General features: G+C 38.4%; 4 protein-coding genes across 5 annotated transcripts in view; 2 read left to right on the top strand and 2 right to left on the bottom strand.

Annotated features, from left to right (window-relative positions):
* The window catches only part of LOC108678881 (phospholipid-transporting ATPase ABCA3-like), a 41,529-nt gene extending 35,982 nt beyond the window's left edge, over positions 1 to 5,547 (top strand). Inside the window, exons 32-39 of the mRNA XM_047883071.1 lie at positions 747 to 858; positions 1,181 to 1,382; positions 1,950 to 2,137; positions 2,721 to 2,891; positions 3,439 to 3,561; positions 3,867 to 3,967; positions 4,561 to 4,712; positions 5,458 to 5,547. Coding sequence (XP_047739027.1) covers positions 747 to 858; positions 1,181 to 1,382; positions 1,950 to 2,137; positions 2,721 to 2,891; positions 3,439 to 3,561; positions 3,867 to 3,967; positions 4,561 to 4,712; positions 5,458 to 5,505 — 1,097 coding nt within the window. The 3' untranslated portion in view covers positions 5,506 to 5,547. The remainder of the gene's footprint in view (positions 1 to 746; positions 859 to 1,180; positions 1,383 to 1,949; positions 2,138 to 2,720; positions 2,892 to 3,438; positions 3,562 to 3,866; positions 3,968 to 4,560; positions 4,713 to 5,457) is intronic.
* A 4,122-nt stretch (positions 5,548 to 9,669) lies between these two features.
* Positions 9,670 to 14,481, top strand: LOC108678885. Of its 2 annotated transcripts, none has more exons than XM_018167379.2 (5): positions 9,670 to 9,824; positions 10,665 to 10,772; positions 11,329 to 11,501; positions 11,670 to 11,780; positions 13,363 to 14,481. In XM_018167379.2, exons 2-5 carry the CDS (start codon positions 10,703 to 10,705, stop codon positions 13,420 to 13,422), a joined length of 414 nt encoding a protein of 137 aa, XP_018022868.1. In that variant the 5' UTR covers positions 9,670 to 9,824; positions 10,665 to 10,702; the 3' UTR covers positions 13,423 to 14,481. The 2 variants fall into 2 exon arrangements, with proteins under 2 accessions (XP_018022868.1, XP_018022869.1); XM_018167380.2 differs by having other exon boundaries at positions 10,680 to 10,772.
* Positions 14,482 to 14,821: 340 nt separating this feature from the next.
* Positions 14,822 to 18,634, bottom strand: LOC108678887. The gene is made up of 5 exons (XM_018167381.2): positions 18,028 to 18,634; positions 17,611 to 17,737; positions 17,213 to 17,388; positions 16,861 to 16,965; positions 14,822 to 16,345 (listed from the first exon to the last, which is right to left on the bottom strand). Exons 2-5 carry the CDS (start codon positions 17,678 to 17,680, stop codon positions 16,289 to 16,291), a joined length of 408 nt encoding a protein of 135 aa, XP_018022870.1. The 5' UTR covers positions 17,681 to 17,737; positions 18,028 to 18,634; the 3' UTR covers positions 14,822 to 16,288.
* A 1,337-nt stretch (positions 18,635 to 19,971) lies between these two features.
* LOC108678884 (glyoxylate reductase/hydroxypyruvate reductase) lies at positions 19,972 to 24,235 on the bottom strand. The gene is made up of 8 exons (XM_018167378.2): positions 23,895 to 24,235; positions 23,626 to 23,756; positions 23,266 to 23,348; positions 22,528 to 22,634; positions 21,994 to 22,166; positions 21,598 to 21,765; positions 21,245 to 21,370; positions 19,972 to 20,714 (listed from the first exon to the last, which is right to left on the bottom strand). Exons 1-8 carry the CDS (start codon positions 23,963 to 23,965, stop codon positions 20,593 to 20,595), a joined length of 981 nt encoding a protein of 326 aa, XP_018022867.1. The 5' UTR covers positions 23,966 to 24,235; the 3' UTR covers positions 19,972 to 20,592.
* Between the last annotated feature and the right edge of the window lie 670 nt (positions 24,236 to 24,905).

Consider the following 24,905-nt stretch of genomic DNA (forward strand, 5'->3'; position numbering starts at 1 on the left):
GGAAGGAGTTCAACGAACCTTTACTTCCAGGATCAGAGGGATGGAGAATTTTAACTACCTACTGGGCGAGGTTACAGCGACTGAGTCTGTCCTCACTGCAGAGGAGACGGGAGAGGTATGTCATTCTGTACACATGGAAAATGATAACCGGAATGGTGCCAAACTTCGAGACCGAGACCTTCAGGAGTCAGACATATCACAACGAGAGAAGGGGGAGACTTTGCAAGATCCCTCCCCTGCGTAACAGATCCGCAGTCAGATTTCAATCCCTGCGGGAAGGATCGCTTTCCGTGGCAGGGTCAAGGCTGTTCAACGCCCTACCAAGGGATCTAAGAGAGGGGAAGTTCACCCTGGAGACCTTCAAGAGACAACTAGACGTGTTCCTGAGCACAATCTTAGATCGACCTCCCCTGCAACACTACCAGTGGCGAGAAGCAAGCAACAGCATCGTGCATCAGGTGGCCCAAATGAGGGCGGATGAACGATAATCAGAGGCGGCGATCCATCGTGGCCTGGGACTGCTATGTCCCAAACAAATACTAAGGATACTAAGGAAAGGTCGCTTATGTGAACAGGACTGCGGTTTCTGACCGTGATGTTTTCTGAATTATCTTCTTTGTTATGGTGTAATTGACAGCAGGTTTGCGCGGTCTTGAATACTAAGTTGGAAGAAGAAGTATGCTTGCTATTCTACAGTATGTATAAACATTAATTAATTACCTTATTTGTTATGGTGTACTTGACTGCAGGTTTGCGCGGTCGAGACACGGAGCTGGAGGAAGACGTACGCAAGGAAGCGACGCGCATTCAAACCGCCCCCACCGACGCCTTGTTCAAGAGCGACATTCTGGTCTTCAAGTGAGCAAGAACTTCTCCTGTTGAGTATACGGGTTTCTACACTCAGAGAATTAGTGAAATTCTGTCAAAATTGTAATGCAATTGTTGCCAAAACTGTATCATCCTGACCCAGTTTGGCTTGGCAAATGTCTTATCATGTGCCACGTCCACTGTCAAAAGGATAAAACTGCCACCGCCATTTAAACAATGCCTCACTCATCCTTTTATTATTAAAAAGAAGACTAATGCTCTCACTCTAACTATAACAATAACTAATGCGCCGAACAAAGGCTTGTTTGGTTCATTCACCTGCGCGAAATTATTGTGATCATCATTTGCGCAGAGACCTGACGAAGCGGTACAGCAATAGCCACTTGGCCGTAGACCGCCTCAACTTAGGCGTGCCCCCCGGCGAATGTTTCGGTCTGCTGGGCATCAACGGTGCCGGCAAGACGACCACATTCAAGATGTTGACAGGCGATATCACCGTCACATCTGGCGACGCTTATGTCAACGGCTACAGTGTCACCAGCCAAATAAAGAAGGTACTTAGTTTCCTGTCTGTTCTTTTTATTCACTGACTTACCTAAACATTTTTTTAATAAATATGGTGACTTATGTATGAGTAAAGAGATTTGGTGTGACTTGTAAACTATCTCGGACATGTGATCAGGACTGTTAAAAGTCCATGCAAAAGTGACCACCATTCTCTTCTACTCAAGCTACAATTTTACTTGAGGTAGTTACCCCAGAATTCGTATTTGATTCTGCTCAGGTGCATCAAGATGTCTGCTACTGCCCGCAATTCTAGACCAGATTATTCGAGTTAGTCACCCCTAAGTTGATATTTTCTTATTTTCTGCTCAGGTGCAGCAAGACTTCGGTTACTTCCCACTATTATCGACCAGATTACTTGAGTTAGTTACCCAAAATTGGTATTTTGTGTTCAGGTGCAGCAAGATGTCGGCTACTGCCCGCAATTCTCGACCAGATTACTCGAGTTAGTTAATTAGGATTATTCTGCTCTGGTGCAGCAAGACTTCGGTTACTGCCCACTATTATTGACCAAATTACTCGAGTTAGTTACCCCAAAATTGGTATTTTGTGTTCAGGTGCAGCAAGATGTCGGCTACTGCCCGCAGTTCGACGCTATGCTCGACCAGATGACAGGCCGGGAAACTCTGCGGATGTTCGCTCGGCTGCGCGGTGTTCCCGAGCGCTGCATAGACGAGCAAATAACTGACCTGGCGCAGCAGCTCATCGTCTCTCCGCACCTCGACAACCTCGTCGGTAACTACAGGTACCAAAACCATTCAATATTCTTTTTTTTATGTTTTTTTTTCTGATTATTATGTTTGTTGTCGTCGGCAACTGCAAGTGCTCAATAGTTAACCAAATAAATGGGATTGTTTGTTCAATGTTATTAGTAGTAGATTGTTTATTATATGGTTTAAACAAGTTAATTATATTGCTCATTGTCGTCGGTAACTATAGGTGCTCCATACCAAACCGATTCAGTGAAGTAGCTCAATCAATGCTGGTGTTAATTGATCACAAATAGTGCTGTTATTTTGGAAGTCAGAACAAATCTATATCCGATTCAATTTCATTTTACGGTTTAGAGAAGCATTACGGTTATTCGATGATAGCATGTAATTCTATAGATTAAGGAAGGCTGCCAGCTATTTGACGATTCTGCCCTTGGGCTCAGATTGACAGCACCCAGCCGCTCTCATTCAACTCATACATAATTTAACAAGGCGAACTCATACACAACTTTGCTTTATCGGAAAAATTTGTGATAGTAATCCTGCAAAGTTTTTTATATTTGCAATAAAATGTATGGTAATAATTCGTGAAAACTGTGTTTTGTATTGCGTCAGCGGAGGGAACAAGCGCAAGATCAGCACGGGCATCGCGCTCATAGGAGAGCCTCCTCTCATCCTGCTGGACGAGCCCACGTCAGGCATGGATCCTGTAGCTCGTCGTCACCTCTGGGACGTCCTTAACTCCGCCAGGGACGCCGGCAAATGCCTAGCGTCGTCCTCACACAGGTTCATTGTGTTGAATGTGCTGAATGCCTTGTATCGTTCCCGCCTCATACAGGTTCAATGTGCTGAAAGTATTCGGTGTCTTGAATGTATTAAATGTGTTGAATGGATACAATGTGTTTATTGTACCAATATTCACACGCAGCAGTGAATTCTATTTAAGTGAAGTAACAAAGTAGTTTTTAATATGCATGAATTGATTTCGTTGAATTTTTTCTTATCAATAAACTATGTCGAGATTTAGAGGTGTCAGAATTTGTTTGAGATGTTCAGCGATATTTAACGTCATTTTCTTTAGATGCTTTCATTATTTTTCAAGTTTTCAAAAGCCGCATTCAGTGACTAAAAAAAATTAAAATCTAAATCATAAATGCATTTGATTGGTTACGCATCGCTGATGAAGGTCTTGCTGAAAAAAGAGATTTTAAAGGCGTATAATGTTAAGTCGTGAAATTGACGTTTTCGAGAGAAAGTCAATGCGTAATATAGACTTTTGAGATAGAAAGTCGAGGCAAAAAATTGCTACAAGAATTGTGTGGTATTTATGCAGCATGGAGGAATGCGAGGCGCTGTGCACCAGACTCGCCATTATGACCCACGGCAAGTTCAGGTGTCTGGGGTCTCCACAACACCTCAAGAACAAGTTCTCAGAGGGCTACTCCCTCATCGTCAGGTACATAGCAGAATATATTTACTTGTTCGTCAGGTAGATATCAGGATTTACTTACTTGTTCGTCACGTAGATATGAGGATATATCTACTTGTGCAACATTTAAATATTTCTCATTTTGGCCCCATTTTTCGTCCGGTTCTAAAAAAAACGTATAATCTCTTTTTTGTTTTAGCTAAATGGGCTAAATTATTTCGTATACGCCGAGCCATTATATTATTTGGGGAAATAATTAATCTTTATATAAATAAATGTCAATATGAACACTTAGTAATAAATTTTGATGGTGCTGGAATTTCTGGTGGTAGGGTTGCGGTGGCCGGTAACCAGGAAAGCGACCACATGGAGCTCGATCATCTGCCGCCAGAGATGCTCAAACTGCAGAGATTCATCCTTGAGAAATTCCCAGGTTAGTATGCAGGAGATTAACTGAAGGCAAGTTAGCTGAAGGCAAGTTAGCTGAACGATTTTTGGTGAACTACTCTCATGAATTATCGGTACATCTATTCATGCTACTCTGAGGAAGAGGCTTAAGTTACGTGTAAAATTTTATTGCTGGACCCCGTCAGTTTTTTAATTGCCACATGGCATGTGAGTTTATATTTATTTCTATATAACGCATAGAAACGCAACAATGTGACAAGTTAGCTTCAATGACAAATTAGAAGGGCTGAATAAATCAGCCCATTTCGCAATAAATCAGCCCATTTCGTGCACAGATTGCGAGGTGCTGTAGGTGCAGAAAGGCTGGCTGGAATATGTCATTCACTATAATAACTATTATTATAATGTGAACATTTTAGCCTCAATGCAAGAGACTGTAAGTTCTGCAGCAATAAGCTCATGACGTTCACAGACTGTGAGGTGCGGGAGGTGCAGTGGGGGAGATTGGAATATATCATTCACTATTAATATGATAATAACTATTAATATAATGTGAACATTTTAGCTTCAATGCAAGAGACTGTTTGTACTGAAGCAATAAGATCATGACATGTCCAGACTGCGAGGTTCGGGAGGTGCAGTGGGGGAGGCTAGAATATTTCATCGGGAAGGCAGGGGTGACGTGGGCCGACGTCTTCGGGACGATGGAGCGCAGCAAGACGATGCTCGACGTCGTCGACTACAGCGTCACGCAGACCACGCTCGAGAGGGTCAGTGCCTGGGGCTAACGGCTTGTTAGGTTATACATATTTTTTATTATGTTTTTTTTTTTAATTTTTAATAAGTTTGAAATATTATCTAGTTATTATTAATTTTATTATGTTTTTTTAGTTATTTTTATTAAGATTGAATTATTATCTAGTTATTATCATGTTCTTTTTAAGTTATTTTTATTAAGTTTAAATTACTAAGTTTAATAACTCGTTTTTAAGACAAGTTTTAAGAGAAATATTGTCATTTTTATTGGAAAATTAATGGGAAATAAGTTTTGGGATATCAAATCATGAATAATAATGCCTTTTGTAACGTATGTATTGCGGTATCAGCGTATAAGATTATACCATCAGGCCTGTCATCGATTCTGAACATACTAGAATTTTCACAGCTTGCTGTGGGTCTCGAACACACAACTCGCTGCTCCAATCGTAACGTACATAATATTTGCTCACCATCTAAACCTAATGTGCTTTTTAGCCGGGGCTGCAGTTTACTTTAATCATTTTTCGGCTTTTTAATCTAGTTGTTGAAGGCCTAAATGCTCAATTTTACTCCTAATTACCGTTAAAAACAAGTTTTTGTATATAAAATTTGCGTTAAATTTGAGATATTATTTACACAGTTAATTTTTCAACAATTAATGTGCAGACTTGAAATGTGTGTCATATTCAAGTCTGCATATGAATTATCAATTTTTAAAATAATTTTGCGCTAGTAACTTACATTTTGTCCTTGCAGGTTTTCTTGAATTTCACGCGAGCTCCGGGAGTGACGGAACTACTTTAAATTTATTTCCAACTTTCGCGGCCAGATTTTCAACAAATATAAAGTGTGTATCATACAATTTTTTTTATAATCATAGGAACATTATTTTCATCTGAGACATATATCTCTCATTAATTATTAATAATCTCAAGTTTAACTTATATGAAAAAATTATATTACAAGGCAATACTTAATTTAGCTTGGTAAAGTTACCCTGACGCAAAAATGTCTGCATCTTGCAAGTCTGCATTCCGTCCTGTGCTGACAGAGATAGGGCCTTAACACACAGTCTCATCACTACACATCGTGCTGCTCATTGCATTTATAATTCATCATTCATATCGGGGCGCAGAGTAGTGCCGAGCTTTCTTGTATTAATTGCTGAATCTCTTGTCTAGGACCTCCTTGTGTTCTTGTTTGTGTTCCTGCTTGTGTTCTTAAGGTAGTGTTCGGTCAGTAAAATATCTTCAGGGTCTTATTATTAATTATTTATTTCTTATGTTGCAATACACAAAGACTATGAATGTATGATTTATTTCCAATAATGAGATGCGATGTACTCATCTGGCTCACAAGGCTGAGAGAAATATATGTAAATAAATATCCAATGCTGGATATTTAATATGGAGCGAAAGAGTCCCTTATCAGACTGAGTGACAGCAACAACAGTAAATTCTGCGTGGCCAATAATTAGCAGCGATTAAACCGATCCTCCCTGATCGGATAGATAGAGCGCTGCCTTGCAAACAAGTCTGTTCTACAAAAGTTCTCGGTTGTGTTGCTAGGTCATTTTGCGATGGCACCTTCAAGATACTCTCAGCAATTAATGGAACTTTGTCCAAATAACGATGCACTTTTGACGCTTGTGTGGGTAGTGTCCCGTCTCACTACCACTAGTTTTATAGTGATATTTCCGGAAAAATGATGTATCAGTGTTACACGCAGAAAGTATGTCGCTATTTGAAAAACATGGCGCATCGATTTTTCAGAGTGTACCTACGCGATTTTAAAGCATAGTCGTTACCAGTTCTGAATGCGTTCTGGTCTCGAGTGCCTGGCTCTGTTAAGATATAGCAACCTGTGATGCATGTTGATCAGCTTCGCATTTATAGTCGGTAGATTAGAGAGCATCTGTACTAAGATTTAATAGTGTAATGAATGTGAGTATTTGACTTTGAAGTTCAGGTATTGCGATAATGCGTTTATTGCAAGTACGAATCTCATATTGTGTGTGTGAATTGCTAAAGAAACATTTATTAATTTATATAAGTTGTCAGATCCAGAAACACAGACTGCCAAAGTTGGTTTGACAAGTTTCTTGAGACTTGTCTTTCTAATATTTTTTTCTATATCTTTTGCCGCGTGGAATAGTCCGAATAGTTAAGTGTTTTAAATGTTCTTGCCAGGATTGGTAGACTATATACCGCAGCCAACCCAGTCACCAGTTCAATGCAACAGTTGCTGTACCTCAGGGCAAACCACTTGCTCTACAAGTGGTTCTTATCGAACTATTGGTTTAATGTTGATCATTGTTTCTCCGTATGATGTGTAGTCTTCGACTGAAATTCGAAGATTAGGATGTTTTTTGTTCAAACCGCGTCAATTTGTTTACATATTTACTCGAGGAGAAGGTGTACCCACTTATCATCGAATGTTCGATGTATTTACCAGTTGCTGTCGTTCGAAAGTCAATTAGTTTACCTCAAGTTTGAATTCGCCTTGACAGTATACTTTGTTTTTTACAACAATCTTGAACAGTTATAATTCTAGACATTTTTAATGATAATTGCGCCGCACAAACGAGAATATTCGATTGAAACTACCGAGTTTTTTATGGATGTATTATTATTGTTTATAATAAAATGACGATTAGATTAAAGTAGTTCATTAAATCTCATTCGATTATAAATCGCTAGCTGTGATACTTAAGACCTATTATTCCCATTTTTGTTGCATTCGCCGTTGTGAGTGCATTGCATGTACCAAAGAAACGTATTCAGTGCATATTTATTCTATTAAATTGTAAGTGATAGGCATGCAGGGATAGTGTTTAGAGTTTAGACTAAATAATTTGAGGCCACTCAGGAAAGAGCATTGCGCATTGCGATTAAATAGTTATTGTTCTCTATTCGGTTTACAAGTATAGCCTTCAAACACGGCCACGTTATTACGTTGTTTTGTAGTTGGAGTTATTTGGGTTATAGCCTGCTTGGCAAGTCTCGTTCAATGTGCGCGTAATCGCGGGACTTCGATATTCCATTAATGGCAGTTTTGGTCGAAGCGATCTATTTATACCGTTGCGGTTATCTTTCTATTAGAAATCGAAGCTTAATTTAACCGTAGGATTGTCAGGGCCGATGTTCAGAGTATGTTCTTGACTTAATTCTAGCCTCGTTCATAATTCGGTCACATAACTGCCGAATGTAAATAATTGTTATGAAATTATGATGAACAAAATATAATATTGAACTATTAAACTGAGCATTTTATTACTTTTGCCTGCTTCCTAACGACGCATTACTGTGGAACGCCAAGCTGCCTCTTTAAACATTCTTGAAGTAAAATCCCGATTTATCTAAGTACTGAATTTAAGAAAAAATTATGAATATCCCTTGTTTAAAAACTTGAAGATATATTCATTGCTGTGTCGCGGCTGTCGGGAGCGTTTTAATAGACACTCGTGCAAATCTCTGTGTCCATAATACATTACAGCTAATTAATACTCCTCATTCATCTTGCGGAAATGCCTGACGATTTATATGTTCTACATCCTTATAAACAAAGTACCTTAGTTGAATGAAAACGTCGCACATATTTGTATCCGTTGCACGTGTGATACAGATCCCGTCTAGAAACGGTATGTTTAACACTACATCACTTCGGAACTTATCGCTCTTATGAGTTTTCCGCGTACAAACCTAATCTTCTGGTCAGCGGAAAAGTCCCGCATACGCAGGGAAAGTTTCGTCACATCACCACATTCCCGGGCTTTAGTAACTGCACTGAATTTGATGTAGTTCTGTTCTGTGTTGGAATTATTACAAGTATAATATACCAGGAAAATAACCGACCGGAAAACGTTTTTCAATGTTGGTCGGAAAGTAGGTGCGAGAAATTGGCTGACATTGGTTGACAAATGAAACAACAGGAAATAAAAATACAGAAATCAAACGCCCAAACATCTTTCGATATTGGGGCATTTCGTTGGCCTTTTGCAGCGGGGCAGATTGATCTATTACGTCAGAATCCTGAATATAATGTCACGAACTTGAATATAATGTCACGAACTTGAGAAAACTCGACGTTACAAGGACACGATTAAGCCACATGTGAATGCCACAAAAGGACAAAGATCGAGCGCAATGAAATATCATTAGTCACTGTAAGGTAGGTTGCAATGTAAACCTAGTTAAAATGCTATTCTGTTAGAATTGGCAATGAAGTTTCTATGCGACAAGCAACGTGTGTAATATTAAATTTGCTAGAAACAACGGATTCGATAACTTATATTCTTGAATTTCGCTGGAATTATTTACATTTTACACGTATTATTACGTAAAAATAGTGACCATGAGCTACGTGGAAGCTTTCAATAATAATAGTTTTCCGTTGGAAAAGTAATTTAAACTACTGTTGCCTAGGAAGTAATTCGCTTTAGTATGGAAGCTAAAACTGACGTGATGCCGTCACAATATTCGTCAAGGTGAGGTGAGGTCCTAATACGCGAAGTTTCTTTCTAACGATCCATCGCCTGAATAATGTCACGTGACGTGCAGGAGGCAGGTCACAATGACTCCCGAGCCTTGAAAACAATTTTTCTTCCTGGCATCCCTCGGCAGCCCTTATCAGACCTTTACAGTCAATACAGTACTCTACTCTACTAGTCAGTCACTATGATTGATTTTCAGGTAGCTGCCTTAGCTTATGTGCGTTTGGGCACTTTTTAACGATAGCACGTATTCCTAAGAAACATGATCCCTTGTGCCTTAGTCTAATGTTATACTCAAATAATATCCATGAATAGAAGCATGTGTGTTCAAGTTTGTAGCGCAGAGCCGCTGGTATGGCACAGTCGCTAGACTAACTTGTAGCAGCAACCTTTACGATTCTCACGGAATCGATGGCATCGACGTCCCGCCTAGCGATGCGACTCAATTGCGAGCTGCGCGCTCAGTTGAGCTGGGAAGGGCTAAAAGTGTAGTGCAGTGCCGCTCCTCTGCCATTTAAGCGATCCAGTTCTTACTAGAATCAAGCTTTACATCTGAATCCTAAATAATTAGAACACTCAGGACATTCTGCCAGACTCCTAGGAAAGTCTTCTTCTGAACAAGGTCTTGCAGGTGAGAAGATTAGTTGAAAAGATAGAGTTGACGTGACTAGAGTGCTTTGACTGAATGATCAAGGCTCAATTAGTTATGAAGAACCTGGTACCGCAATATTTATATTTGTTTTAGATTGAATTTATGATGCAAAATTAGATACTTATAGGGTTGAATAATATTGAATTAAATGATATTTTATTTTTTACTGAAATCTGTTGGACTGCAGGAGTTGAAAGATTAAATGCAGAAAATTTATTGAAAATTACTCACATGAGTACCTATGACACTTATGATGACAGCAATTTTTATGGAGCTTGGTAATCAATGTTTGTCCATTCAAACATTCGTTGTTGATCTGGAATTATATAGGTTTCTTACGTGTTAATACTTTGCATATTCCTTTCGATGACCTTGGTCCCTTCAAAGTGAGAGGGCGACGGACAGAACCTCACCTGTTGACCACTACAAGTCTGGCTAACTGGTTTGGTTGCTCTAGACTCTAGTAGTCAAACGACTATTTTCTACGTTTTCAATTGGCAATTGTAATCTGTTTAATATGAATAATTTGATTACAGTGACAAAAAAAGATTAGCTCAATAGTAGAACTAGTCATGATAACCGAGATTTTCTAAGCCCAATCAAGATTATTCACTATTTTATTACAATGTGACAAAACCTTGTAACAACTCTCGGTCTCTGTGCACGTTTTCTTTCACACTTTACTGTCTTAAAACCAGAACTATTAGCGACAATTACTTTAACTTATTAATCCAATTTAGGCACTGATACATATAGAACTGATTCCATGTATTTTTATAGTAAACAATTAATTAAATTTACACGTTTGTGTTCATGTAGCGTGATTTCTCGCAGGCGTATTGATCCTACCGCCAGCCATGTCCAACATCAGTGGAGTCTACGTACACGAGCGCGACGAGGGTGTCGAAGAATTCTATGAACAGAGAGGTAATTAATTTAATCTACACTTGATAATTTACCTCGTAAAATCATGAGATGAATAATACAGCTATTGATATGACGAGATATAGTCATAAGATATACGATTGTTGGTTTTTACAACATCATATTTGAAATATTTTAGCATGAACAAAAACTTATATTATATATTGCTATGTTTTGGTTCTTATTTTAATTGTACGAAAAATGTTATATAAATGCTGAAAAACCAAACTGAACATTCTACCAAACATTGAGGTCAGACAAGACACCGACAGAATAATCTGTGCATGCATCCGACGAAACTAGGGCATCCGTTAAAAGTCCTGTAGATTGTCGACAATCGTGCGTACCGTGCAATTGTTATTTCCCGCTTCAAATCGAACAATATCTGACTTCGAGCGTTCGTTCTCTATAGCGAACAAAAACTCGCGTAATGTTATTGAGAATTCATAAAAATTATTTGAATTAGTCTGATGCAACAAGTCAATTACGGATTCTGCTCAAGATTATTGTTTTACATTTGTGAAGAGTTTTTACATGTCATCTGAGATTATATTCACAGGTGCCCACTTCCTTGCCGAAAAGATGATGGTGAAGATGAGTCCTACAGTCACAATTAAAGTGGACGACGAAGGAACTTACAGACTTCACACCAAAACTCAAGTAAAAAATTTTGAATGGATATTCAAGCTGGGCCAAGAAGTTTCCCTCCCCACTCCCGATGGCACAAGAACGGTAAAAGTTTACAAATTTCATGGTTAACTTTGCGGAAATACTTAATAAATATAAAAAATGAGCAGCAAATTCGTCACGGACTCACGGTGGAATTCCACTCTCATTTTTACGGTTGAATCAATTGTCTAAATGTCTGTACAATTTTTACAAGAACCTAATTCTTTTCAGTTCATTTTTGAAGTCGATGAGAACGGAAAATTGACGCAGACACCAACCGGCGAGTCGGCGAGCATGGGAGTTCAGATCGAAAGGGAGTTCTCTGACGACGGAATGGTCATGGTTAGTGCCACGCTTACTGTCATTTCAAAAAATTTAGAAACATAATGAGGAAACAACCAAAAAGGACGGAAATATTTTCAAACTAATCCACATACTCTAATATCATAAGTTATGAATCGTGTTGCTACATTTATTTCTTCTGAAATTGAAATTCGAATGGCGTAGTAATTACGAAAAAAGATTGAATAGTTGCTAAGAAATGCGCACAATAGCAAATCATCACTCGGTTCAAATGACTTACTACGCAAGTGATAATTTCACTGGTCACTATGCTCCGTATAATTAGAGAAGAAACTCAGCGTTACGTGAAGTATTATCTAAAGTAATGATCGTTACATAACTTATGTCTAAGTTTTGAGATGATATGTGAGTTTTCCACCAGCTCTCGCCGAATGTTAGAGCAAGAAGTAGATGATGTGCGAAGAGAAAGAGTGTAGTTAAGTTGGGAGTAGAGGATGTGTAAAGTTAAAGAGTGTAGTTAAGTGGGGAGTAGAGGATGTGTGAAGAGAGAGAGTGCAGTTAAGTTGGGAATAGAGGATGTGTAAAGAGAAAGAGTGCAGTTAAGTGGGGAGAAGAGGATGTGTGGAGGGAAAGAGTGCAGTTGAGTTGAGATTAAAGGATGTGCGAAGAGAAAGAGTACAGTTAAGTGGGCATTAGAGGATGTGCGAAGAGAAACAGTGTAGTTAATTTGGGAGTTTAGCATGTGCGAAGAGAAAGAGTGCGGCGAAGTGGAAAGTATAAGTTACCTGTCTAATACCTACTTGAAAACACGCGTTCAAGGTGACCGAGTCGCAGGTAACCACGAACAAACAAACGTTTTCCATCTCTTTAGTAAAGAAGGTAGGCAATCCGTAGAAGGGAGGAAGGTCAAGGGCAAATTCAATATGTCTTCCATGGAGATTCAGTACCGGTATGCTTGTGGTGTGCGCGCAGAAAAATACTAAATGGAATAAATTACCCCACTTAATATTTATAATATTTTAGCCCGTTTGGTTATCGGAGTAGTCGTAATTTACACTCCTGCTAGTTACTTAAATTGACAGTTTTGTCCTTTCATCACGTTTCTTCTCTTAAATTATACTCTTGCTTTGCACCTGCGTCTACTGCTTGCCAAAATGACCGCACCCAAATGCTAATGAAGGACTTTTAATGACTTTCGCTTTGCTGAAGCACTGCCATAGACATCCCATACTTGAGAGTGACCTTCGAACCGCTAACTAGCACATTAACGAATATTTTATTTCGTAGGGATCCGTATGATGTAAGGACAGTCTTCAGGTTATGCTCATAAGTGGAGTGATTGCTGTTTTGTTTCATACTAATAATCGTTGGTTTATTTTTACTATAAAATTTCGCAATTCAGTCTTGAATTTTCCAGGTACTGCATAGCCTACTAACATTTATGTAAAAGTTCCTAAATGAAAATAGAATTGTGCTGATTTCTTCTACAGGAAACGAACGGTTAGACTTCAAGCAATTTCTTGCACTTATACTTCACTCCGGACGATGTAACACATAATTTTCAAAATATTGAATTATTTGGATGCTAAAGACTATGTTTAACATTAATTTTAATTTGCAGACTCTAATGCACCTGGCATCAGGAGAGAGTGCCAAACGCCATTTTAGACGCAGCCAGTGACAAAGCAAGGAATTTGACCCTGAGTCCTGAGGACGTAACTTCTAAATGTACGAACACTCTTCCCGTCGCCGTGGCGAAACAAGATGCCCAGGATCCCCGTTCTAGTATCAGTGCACAATACAGGATTTTCGGCCGTAACCCCACGACAGTTGATCGTTTGATCAAAGAATGCAAGACGATATGCACGATTGCATCAATTTATCTAGGATGAATAAAGTGCCTCGTGTAGTTGGTGTTCACTTTTACACTACTTCTACTAGTGATATTTGTTCCATCCATAGAGTAAAATTATTGCAAGATATATCGTTAGTTAAATTAATGTTACAGTTATCCCTCAACCATCTTAGAGTGTGTCTTATTTCACTTTCATGTTAGATACCATCGTGCCTAATGACGTTCTCTTGTACGACAACAAGAGATCTTTAATTGGGATTATTCAATCAATGTCTTAACAGTGGGTCCGTATAATTCATTCTATTCTGTAAACAACTTCATGTTTACTTTCTGCACAAATTTTAAACTCGGTTGGCTTCTGGTGTTTATAGTAACGACGCGCGTTACAATGATGTTTTTGTTATATTAATCATATATTTCATTTATTAACTGGCATGCGGTGATATTTTACTCTGATTAAATTCAAGATAACTTTCCGATGATGAACAAACTGACCAGGGATGAAATTTTTGTGCCGTTATGATCGTGCGGTTGTGTCATTCTTTATGCGTGACGATAGCTAATCCTCGTAGACTCATGAGGTAATGTGTCTGATGAATTTCATTGCTCTGATGTGAGATAATGCAAATTTTATTTCTTAATTTGTTGACTTATGTTTCGCGAACATCAAAGCGAGACCAGATGATTCAGTTTATTTTGTCACGCTTATATTTATTTATGTATTTGTTACATAAGCAAGCGTTTTAAGCGTCACGATGTGCGGCCATTGAGCCAAATCGCTCGTATGTCGTAACAACTGGAAATTATTCAATTAGGCAAACATTAATTTGGATAATTGAGTGTTCATGATACACCTATTATTGAGAATAGATCTTACTAAATGACTGCAAAATTCTTGGCCTTCCGAATAGCGTAATTGCTTGTGAAAACGATTACAACGAAAACCATTTTCACGGTGAATGATTTCCAAAGTTTCAGGTGCATCATCGTAAGTGCAATCATCTATGAATCAGAATTCGGAACTTGCAGAAACTTTTGCTACATTCAACTCGCCTAATTAATTTTGAGGAAGCAAAGGAAGCACTAAAATAAGCAGCACCAGGCATCTGTCGACTATACTTCACCGACTTTCCCAGGACTGATGACTCAGTTTCGTCTTGAAATAATTCAACCTGAATAGAGTTTCCTGAGCTTCATTGATATTCTTGATACATAAAACACGATGACGAAGTCATTGTTTATTCTATTGCTACTACAAAATGGTGAAATACAGCTACTTTCGGCTTAAAATCAAATAATAGTAAAAATTTAATTTGCTTTTATTATTATTGTTACAACTTGGATAGTTAAAAACTGTTCTGAAGTATTTAAAAATTAGGTAAAACTCACGCACCGGGTGCGTATAAAAAAATCTTAAAGCCTAATCAGCCGCCTGTACTGAACGAAATTACATTCGCAGTTACGTTTATTGGTAGCGCACGGCATGCTCTCTCTTCAAGTAACGAACATCGTCCGTTTTGAATTAAAATTATTTCAATACAAAAAGTTTGATTAATATTTTATAGGATGTGAATAACCCGACAACGCTTAACAGAGCTCTTTATCAGTGTAGTCTAAAGCCGTGAAAGTCGGCATTAATGCTCCAGTGCACGAATCTCTGGAAGTGAACTTACAGAAATCGACAAGATAAATCGTTAGTAATGAGTCATAATGTCAACAGTGGAAGGGAATTGCACGATACCGTGAGTAAAAGAGAGACGCAACATTGTAATTGACTCAAGTAAAATAGAGTAAGACCAAACGCTGAGGATTAAAACACATCAGCAAGGGTGTCCACCTCGTTGATTATTGCATTAAAAACCTTGATTTTGGATTTCTTGTTGAAGTTAAACCAAAATCTGAACTCTTACTCGAGTCTCATTATCGGGGAACAAAATTATTTGTTAATATTTCGAAAAGCTGTGTATACATATATTCCTACTTGTCCGGATGCATGTGCTGCTACTGGGACTTGAATAATTGTATACGCGCTTTAAATAGGCAGAGCGGTTGATTTTAAACACCATTAACAATAGACTGGAGCTAGAAAAGAGCAATTATTAGTCAATGGAACCCAATTAACAATTAATTTAAGCTAGAAAAGAGCGATTGTTGGTAATAAACACCATTAACAATACAATACATTAAACAACAATACATTTAAAGCTGGGACAGAGGTTTGATGGTCGAGTGGTCGAACAAGTTGAATATCTCAAGGTCGGTGGAATCAGCAGACGCTGCTTCAACGGTAGTTGGATGTTAAAATACGACCGCCTTCTCAAGTTAAGAAATAAAAGATATCATCATTGCTGCAGCGGTAACCCGGACTTGATCAGTTTATTTACCTGGCACTGAAGTGAGAATTGAATTTTACGACATATGTTTGCATAACATATGCGAGCTTTTGAGAATCATTGCTTCTGGTAAGAAAAAATGAGCAGGTGACTCTGAGTCAAGCGTAACTTCTATGAACCATGGCGTAACTAATATAGGGTTTGTCACATGTTCTGCTGCGAGACGAATATAACCTTATTTGGGATCTGGGAGCCTGGGGTTACGTCAGAGCTTGCAGCCTAAATGACGTCACACTCTCAACGTCCATAGTAACAATTAAGTTGCGTTTTGAATGGTATGTATTACGACTCTGTGTCATTTATGCTCTTTTGAAGAATCGTTTTGCTCTTACTTGAGATTCTTCGTGAATGAGAGTCTGCACAAAAAATAGAGATTCAGGGGCGTTATTCATTACATAGTTATATATTATCTAAATAGCTATGCCTTTTAACATAAATGTGGTAGGGCATGAGAAGCTTGAAATGTATTGTATTAATGAATGGTCAAAGTTACGGGCATTACGTCAAAGTTATCATGAACAATTAATCAATTATCAGTGATTATCACAATTATCATGAACAAGTACGCTAATCACGTACCAAGTTGGAATATAGAAATTTTATAACTAATTTGGGATCCTACTTGAAATTTTCAAAAGACTATTTGGGCCACAGAGTCAATAATTATTGTGAGAAAATTCGGAGCAACTCCTCCATGTCTTTTCATCATTATATTTCCTTTCAGCAGCCATATCGAAGGAAACCGAATACAAAATGGAGTTGATGGTGTTAAAATTCTTAAATATTCATGCATCTAGAGTCACATTCATTATTGTACTTGCATAGTATTATTATATAAATATAGTTCACTTACGGCGGTTACCAAACTCACTATGATCATGCCGTGTTCGGTGAACTCTCGAATGCTCGTAGTGCCATCGCTTGTAGGTCCCAGTGAGCGCTGCACCAGATTTCCGTCCTCTTCGGTAAACACGACCTGCACGAAATTAAATGAAATGTCAATACTTTCGAGACAAGATGCAGAGCAAAATTGATAAAAACGAGTATATATTGCCTGAAGACATTGACTATTACTTCAATTAATTGTGCGGAAAAATATACAAGTTCATCAGACAAGAATTTCGAGGGTTTGTTAGGAAAAGATGTTTTTTTTTTGTTTATAGGTTTGTTAAGAGAAAGATTTGGCATTAATAAGTTGAATGGATAAATTTTAGAGTTCTTACTAGCCTTGACCCTAATGGCGACGAAAATTCCGTGGGTTCTCCAAGTTTGAATGTCCATTCCATAGTTTTCAGCATCACCTTCACGCGCAGGACAAACGTTCCTTTGGGATCTTCAGGAACTTCGAGGATCATGGTTGGAGCCATTTTTACAATTCGTTTCAAGATGAAGTTGATATCTGGAATATAAAAATATTATTAATTATAAATGTTAACGACCGAACCAAATCATTTGTCTGCCATGGTAACCTCTTTTTACACTAGCAAGTCCAGTAAGTGCAGCAGAAAATTCAATGGCATTGATCATGCGAACAACTTTTGATGCACGCAATACCAGAGGAGCGAAATGTTCAAACGAATCTTAATGAGTAGCGCATTTAGTAGATGCCTCCTAGACTCACCCAACTTGGAGAGAAGTTCATCGATATTTTCATCCCTCTCATGATAATAAGTGCCCCCGATGATTACCATGTTTAACTGATATGCTGTATAGTTGCTGAAAATTTCTTGAATAGAAGCAGTTCAATACTGCAAAAAAAAAAAAACAATACTAATTTGAAGAGCATTCACCTTCACTTATGTTCAGGGAGGTACTTATAAAGTTCACCAAGAAAATCGAAGCAATTATACAACAAAAATTTTCGTTACATATTCAGTGGTTTTATCGCAAAAGACTATTGAAATGAAAAGAGATATGAATACATAAAATCACGTTCTGCTGGCGAACACATTGGCAATTTTAGTTTAGAGTTTTATACTTGAACTACACTCTCTATTGTAATATTCCACCCTGAATTTCCATATCCTCCTTTACTCACGAGAACTTCGTTGAGACTGATAGCATGACGGACGAAGTCGAGACGACCAACTTGGCCTTGAGGAGTAGGCTGAATCAGACACATTCCATAATTTTTTACAATAAATTTTACTCGTAACGTCAATGACACCTAACTTGCAACTCAGCGGAAACTGAGCATATCTCGTCGCTCGTCACTGCATGAAAACCGTATAATACTGATGAGAACTACGATTTGTATGGTTCGATACCACATTGTGACTACGAGGCTGTTATAATCACGCTAGAAAAATGTGGTGCAGTTCTGCTTATGAAATATATCGTTTCTATAGAAGGCTGGCGATTCAAGTGCGTTACCGGCATTGTCGGTAGATAAATACAATTGTTTTACCTAATACAAGATTCTTAAGAAAAAATGTAAGCCTTGCTGTGTGAAATGTTCAACATGACGACTCAGCAAGATACTAACGAGAATGGGTCGGAACTCGGTAGTTTTGACGCATTCGCAGTGAATACGCAGGAATGTCGGTTAGGAATTTTCGGCCAAGTATACACTTGTGCGGTCGAGTGTTAGCACACGATTAAGATGTGAAATAACTTCACTGAAAGCTTAAATTTTTTAAAAACAAACAAATTATTTATTATCAATATTAAAATTAATTCTATTCAACAAAAGGGAGCATATTACGTTAATTATGCCATCCAAATTGATTAATAATTAACTATATTCTGGATTTCAAGCAATTTCGATCAGAATTTAGGTTCTTATGAGCTGTTCAGTTGCGCATAAGTTACGTTTTGCGTTTGAATACGATACAAGTTCGCGGACGAGTTTTGAGGAGTGTCGAACCAGTAAATCCGGCTTGGCCTCTCAGCATGAAAGTGTTTCAGTTTGGAAACATTAGATTGTTATTCAACTAGATATTATTAAATTGTTCGATCATAGTGGGAAGTATACAACAAAGTTAGAATCTTAAATGACTCCGACAAGGTCTTTACACATTCACTGCCATTGGTGACCCTAGAGACTCCTCTCTCGTTTACCCAATGCGATTCAGTCAAGTAAGTACGACTACACTTTTTCAGTGCACAAGTTGAGATTTAGTAACCGCGATGAACATGAAAACTTGAGAAATTTGATGGCCCAAAGATGAGGCTGCCAGTTGAGAATCAATAAGCATGCCAGGAAATATATTTTTGATAGATAATTTGTTGCGCAACTTTACGCACTACTTTTACCCTGACGTCTAATGATCCAGTGTATTTACTGTACCTGTGCGAGCTCGATTCGTAGTGAAACGTGTGTCAACTGAGCTATTTGTGAATGCCGAACCTCCACTAATTTGGTTGCACTTAATAATTAGCTATTTTTACAGTCAATTACCTCCTAATTAAGTCATTATTTAGATTTTCTGGATTGATTTCTTAAACTATTTTTTTGTAGTGTTTTCAGAAACCGCTCAATAATCATCATGATTCACGGAACCGCGTGATCTTTTACTATCCCGAGAATTTGAAGGATCTGCAAAGAAGATTCTTTACATCCAGTGCCAGAAAACTGTTGTCTAACGAATATCTTATTGAGATTTAAACTGGTAGTTTTGTTCCAGACTTCATTAAGGCTAATCATTTGACAATAAGACTATAGTTCACGAGCTCTCTTAGGCAACTGATGCGGCTGAGAACCCAAGACTCTTCTCTTATCTGCTGTTGCTCGGAATAATTGCGATAGCTAGTCACCTCAAGAGTAATCAGCTTGCAAACAGACATAATTATTCTTACTTCCTCCTTGGCTAGTTTAATGATGAAGAATTTCTGTGACACAATTTCTGTGTTTACTGAGGAAAAATTCCTGTGACACAATTTCTGTGTTTAATGAAGAAGAATTTACGTGACACAATTTCTGTGTTTAATGAGGAAAAATTTCTGTGTCAGCTTGAAGATAAGAGGATTAATACTAAACACGTTTTAGCATAATCATATGTTTACTGGCGACTGGGTTATCTGATGTGCGAGACAGTAATTTACGAACCCTGGTATTTTCTGTTCGTATTCGCTGGAATGGCCACGTAAATAAGGTTGATTGACGTTCACAATAGGAATTAAAGACTCATATCAGCTGAAGTGATTAACAAAAGTATATATCAATTAACAACTGCTGGCGTTATATATGGGTTAACAAAGTTGGACCCGTGAACAACTCAAGGCGTTCGGAAAAGATCAGCAGTGCCAAACAACTGAACATCTTTTGTCGTTGGAAGAGGGTTTCTTAATAGTGTAAGACAAGTGAACTACTGTTATCGTTATCTAAGAGTTAGCAGGGTTTTACCAGCTAACTCCAGGCGTTAGTAGGGGATTAGTAGGGTCAGACCAGTAAACAACTAAAAGGGACTAAAAAGATAAAAGCTATAAACAAATGGCGTTAAGCAGGGAAATATAGAGTTATATTGAGTGTAGCGAAGCAGCCCTCGAATGGCGGAAAATAATTCTGCTAACATTCATCGCCGGTACTGATAATTCGGCCTTTATTATGGGCACCGTTGCTGACAGGCCCGTTGCGATGGTCCCGATTGACAGCTAACATAGTTTAGTTGACAGAATGGACCATTTGTTTGTCTTTGAAGAGGCCTCCAATAAGATTGTCCGCAGCAAGTTCCGCCATGGCGAAGCGCGCGCTCTCCACTGAGCTGCCGATGTGTGGCAACAACGCTGCAAAAAGAAAAAAACATAGCAACGGTGTAATGGTTCTTTTGTTGCTTGAAAAACATCATTTTTCTCTTTATATAGTAGTATTAATATGGTATAGTGGAGCTCAAATTATATAGTAGAAGTAGTAGCTTGGTGTAGTGGTGTTCTCGTTATATAATAGGTTACGGTGGTTACGGGTTGAAGGTGAGGAATTTCTATAATAGTATTAGTATGATATAGTGTTGTTAGCGTTGAAGATTGGAAAAGTTTTGGGCTTATCGTCGATTTTAGGAACTGCACAATTTTCACAGCAATTTTCTCGATACCAAATTCCGCTCCGATTTACCAATTTTATTAAGATATCTTCCAACATTGTCAAGTTAACAAATTGCTGTTAAAATTGTGCAGTGTCCATGTTACGGAAAAATGGCTTGTCATCCGTTTTCATTCTACGTAATGATGTCGAAACTAAAATTCAACGCACTTATTAACCATCTTCAGTGACAATTGTATCGAAAGGTCTGCCACGACAGTCATCGAGTTCAACTCACTGCAGTTGGGGAGGGTGTTGAGGACGTGGTCGGCGGGCAGAGGCTCTGGGTTCATCACGTCCAGACCAGCGGCCCAGATCTGGCCTGTTTGTAGGGCCCAGACCAACGCATCTTGGTCTACAAGCCCTGTGCGTGCAAAATAATATACTGAATTTTAAGTACAAATAATAGATATTTTGCGTATATTAATTGATGTCGCAAATGGATACTTTATTCTGTCGAAGTAAAGAACAAGTCCGTAATATACTCTGAAAATTACCAGCCACAAATTATCTCATTGAATTTCCTAGGTAAATTATTCACGAAAGCCACCAGGATTTTGATTCCCTAACATATATCATCTCTGATCTGACCTCCTCTGGACGCGTTGATAAAGACCGCCGAGTTCTTCATGGCGGTGAAGACTTCCTTGTTGAACTTGGCACGCGTTTGGTCAGTCAGTGACGCCATGCAAATAACGAAGTCGCTCTCCTGGAGCAGTCGCTCGAAGCTCACAAACTCGGCCGGAGGGAAACTGCTGTCTGAGCAGACCACATTTACCATTAATTAATTTAAATGGATTGCACCATGGAAGTTGATTAGTAAAAATCCAAAAAACACTTTCAGCAAAACTTTTTTCGTATTTCGATTTGCTAGAAAAAATTAGAAAAATTCTGAACATCATTACCATTGCATGATTTATATCCGTGTACATCATGGAAAAAAGAGAGAAATAATAGATACACGCCATTTCATGAGTCAAAACAAACCAAGTTTTTGCTCCACGAAGTCCGCGTAGAGGAACTTGGCAACACTAAAGCCACTGAGTCTCTTGAGCACAGCCTGACCAATCCTCCCAAGACCGAATATTCCCACCGTCGACCCTGTCAGTCCCTTGCCCAGCATGTACACGGGGCCCCACACGCACTGAGCCCAGCCTCCACTGCGAGTCAAACGACACAAGTCAAACTTAACAAACAATTCTAAACATCAATTCATTACCTGTAACATGCAATGTCAGCTATGATTTAATACATAATATGGCTAAATAACTATTGATGGTGCCAAGTACGATAGACATGCTAATATATACGTTAATAAATGACAAATATGAATATAAAGTATGCATTCCTGCTTGTTGGTTTGTTATAAAATTTTAAAATTGTTGGATTTCCAATTATTGTTGAAACAATTGCGGAACTGAACAACTACAATTTCACAGACTGAATATGAAATCCATTGCCTGAAGCCCTGCACGGATCTGCTGTATTAAACACAGCTGGCTGTATCAGAGGGTCTCGAACTTTGTAATCTCAGCGTTGGCTTGCAGGAGGCGCCGCGAGGTGGCCAGCAGCAGCGCCACCGTCAGCTCTGCCACGGCGTCGGTCGACACGAACGGCGTGTGGCCGACCTGACCAAGAACATACAACGTAGTGTGAAGCCACATATCTGCCATAGTGAGGTATCATATATGCTATAGTGAAACCTCAAATCTGCCATAGTGAGGTATCATATATGCTATAGTGAAGCCTCATATATGCCATAGTGAGGTCTCATATATGTTATAGTGAAGCCTCAAATCTGCCATAGTGAGGTCTCATATATGCTATAGTGAAGCCTCAAATCTGCCATAGTGAAGAGTGATATCTTTGAGCTTCGGTTTCCAACAAAAGATGAATTAACATGAAGCAGGATTTCTACTTGAATATAAGAGAATTTACGGAACAAATTTCTTTCTAAAATAAACTAAAATTTGCAAAAGGTTTTAAAGCAAGAGATAATACTTCGAAACTTCCCAGCCGCCACGTGAGTGAAAGATATTCAGTAACTACCCAAGATTATTTTGTACAGACTACTGTACATAAACTATTTGATTGATTGATGGAAACAATTATTTATGTGATTGATTTATGTGAAAAAAATCATTCCTTAATTTTTTTAGGTTTTTGAAGTTAGTGGGATTTGGATGTAAGTAGGGTTTTGAAGAAATGGAACTTGAAGGTATAGTGGTCGTATGCGACAAGCCCGCCAGACTGTCTTACTTTGATTCCTCGTTTTGTCATTTCTTCAATATCGAGATGATCATAACCCACAGACATCGTACTGATCGAACGCAGCGAACTTCCTGTTTGCAGAAAAGCAGGATATTAGTTTGCTTTTGGGTTGACTGCATCTACGCCTGAACTATATTTTTTATATTACCTACTGAGATCAACAAATGTGTTGTTTGTACCAAGTACCAGTGATTGAATCGTGGGAAATTCGTTATAATTTCGAATAATTTTCTGGCTGGTATTTTAAATAACACAAGTTAGTAACATAACAAGTGATCTGCGGCTGAAAGTACTTGAGTCTCATAATTATATACGATGAAAAAAAAAACAACAATCAATATCACTTACCTGCGGCGTCCAATATTTCGGGGGTGATGGGGTCTGTGAGGAAACAAAACAGTCCATCTTTTCCTGCAACTCTGGCCTTGAGTTGGTCGCGAGGAATCGGATAAGCACCTTCAAAAATGTCCACTTCACACCTGTAATAATTCATAAAATGAGTTTCAGTGTTAGATTTACGGTTTACGCTTCAGAAAATTCAATTATTAAATAGATAAGAACAAAAAGAACAATCTGCATCGAAAAAGTAGTAGTACAATGACAGTGAATGGACTTACAGGTCTCGTAGTTTCTTCAAAGCGGGCTCTGGAACATCACATCTCGTGACTAAAACTTTTGGCTTCTCCATGGCCTCTGCAACTGAATTACTGAAGAGAAATGCAAAGCAACTGAAGTGATAGTGTCGAGTGCTGTGTTAGTAAAAATAACTTGAATATTACTGTTTAATTTTGCAATTGTTCAACGTCTACCAAACGTCAAGTAGGTGGAGTGCAAAATTGGCAGACTTATTAGACTATAATTATATTCCAAACATATACAAATGAACTATGTATTGGGAAAGCACCACTCAAAGAATTCTCTTGAATATATCGTTAATAATACATACAGGACAATCAATGAAAAGTTTATCTAAAGCACAGGAAAACGATATTTGTTTCTTGAAACCCGGAAAAGAGAGCCTGATTAATCAAATTTGAGCATAAAATAAGATCAAAATCGGGCTATTGATATAATTGATATTAAAGATTTTGTTATCATCAAAAAGAACTTGATCGGTTAACTACACAACGGTTGAACGGCAGCTGCCTTCACACGAAGAAACCATATAAGCGTGTATCTAACATCACCACCGAGACCGGATACCATCAGATCTGGTAGGCTAACCGGTTTCGATGGCATCTGGTATCTCTTACAACAATATGGTAACGGAAATGTTCTAATACGCTGTAAAATTTGAGATTAAAGGCACAAAATGCACAAGCAAAAAAGATTTCTTAGCCAGACGAACGTTGACTATGAGCATTCGCTAGCACAGTTCAAGGGACAATGTATGCTTGCCAAATCCCGCGGCTATACGAGAGCGAATATCGCGGCTATCGCGCCGCCCAAATGCAGCCGTCCTTGTGTGCCTCAGTCGACTTCTTTGACCTTCAACTAGAACAAGGTCACTGCATCTCTCTATTTTTATTCAGAATTTATACTTAAGGTCTAGGATAAAGATGTATTTTTGGACAAGTGGATGAAGACAAATTTTCTGGTCTTCAATAAAAGCGGTTTAAATGGAGCAT

Source organism: Hyalella azteca, unplaced genomic scaffold (assembly GCF_000764305.2).
Source record: "Hyalella azteca isolate HAZT.00-mixed unplaced genomic scaffold, Hazt_2.0.2 contig11923, whole genome shotgun sequence".
NCBI lineage: Eukaryota > Metazoa > Arthropoda > Malacostraca > Amphipoda > Hyalellidae > Hyalella > Hyalella azteca.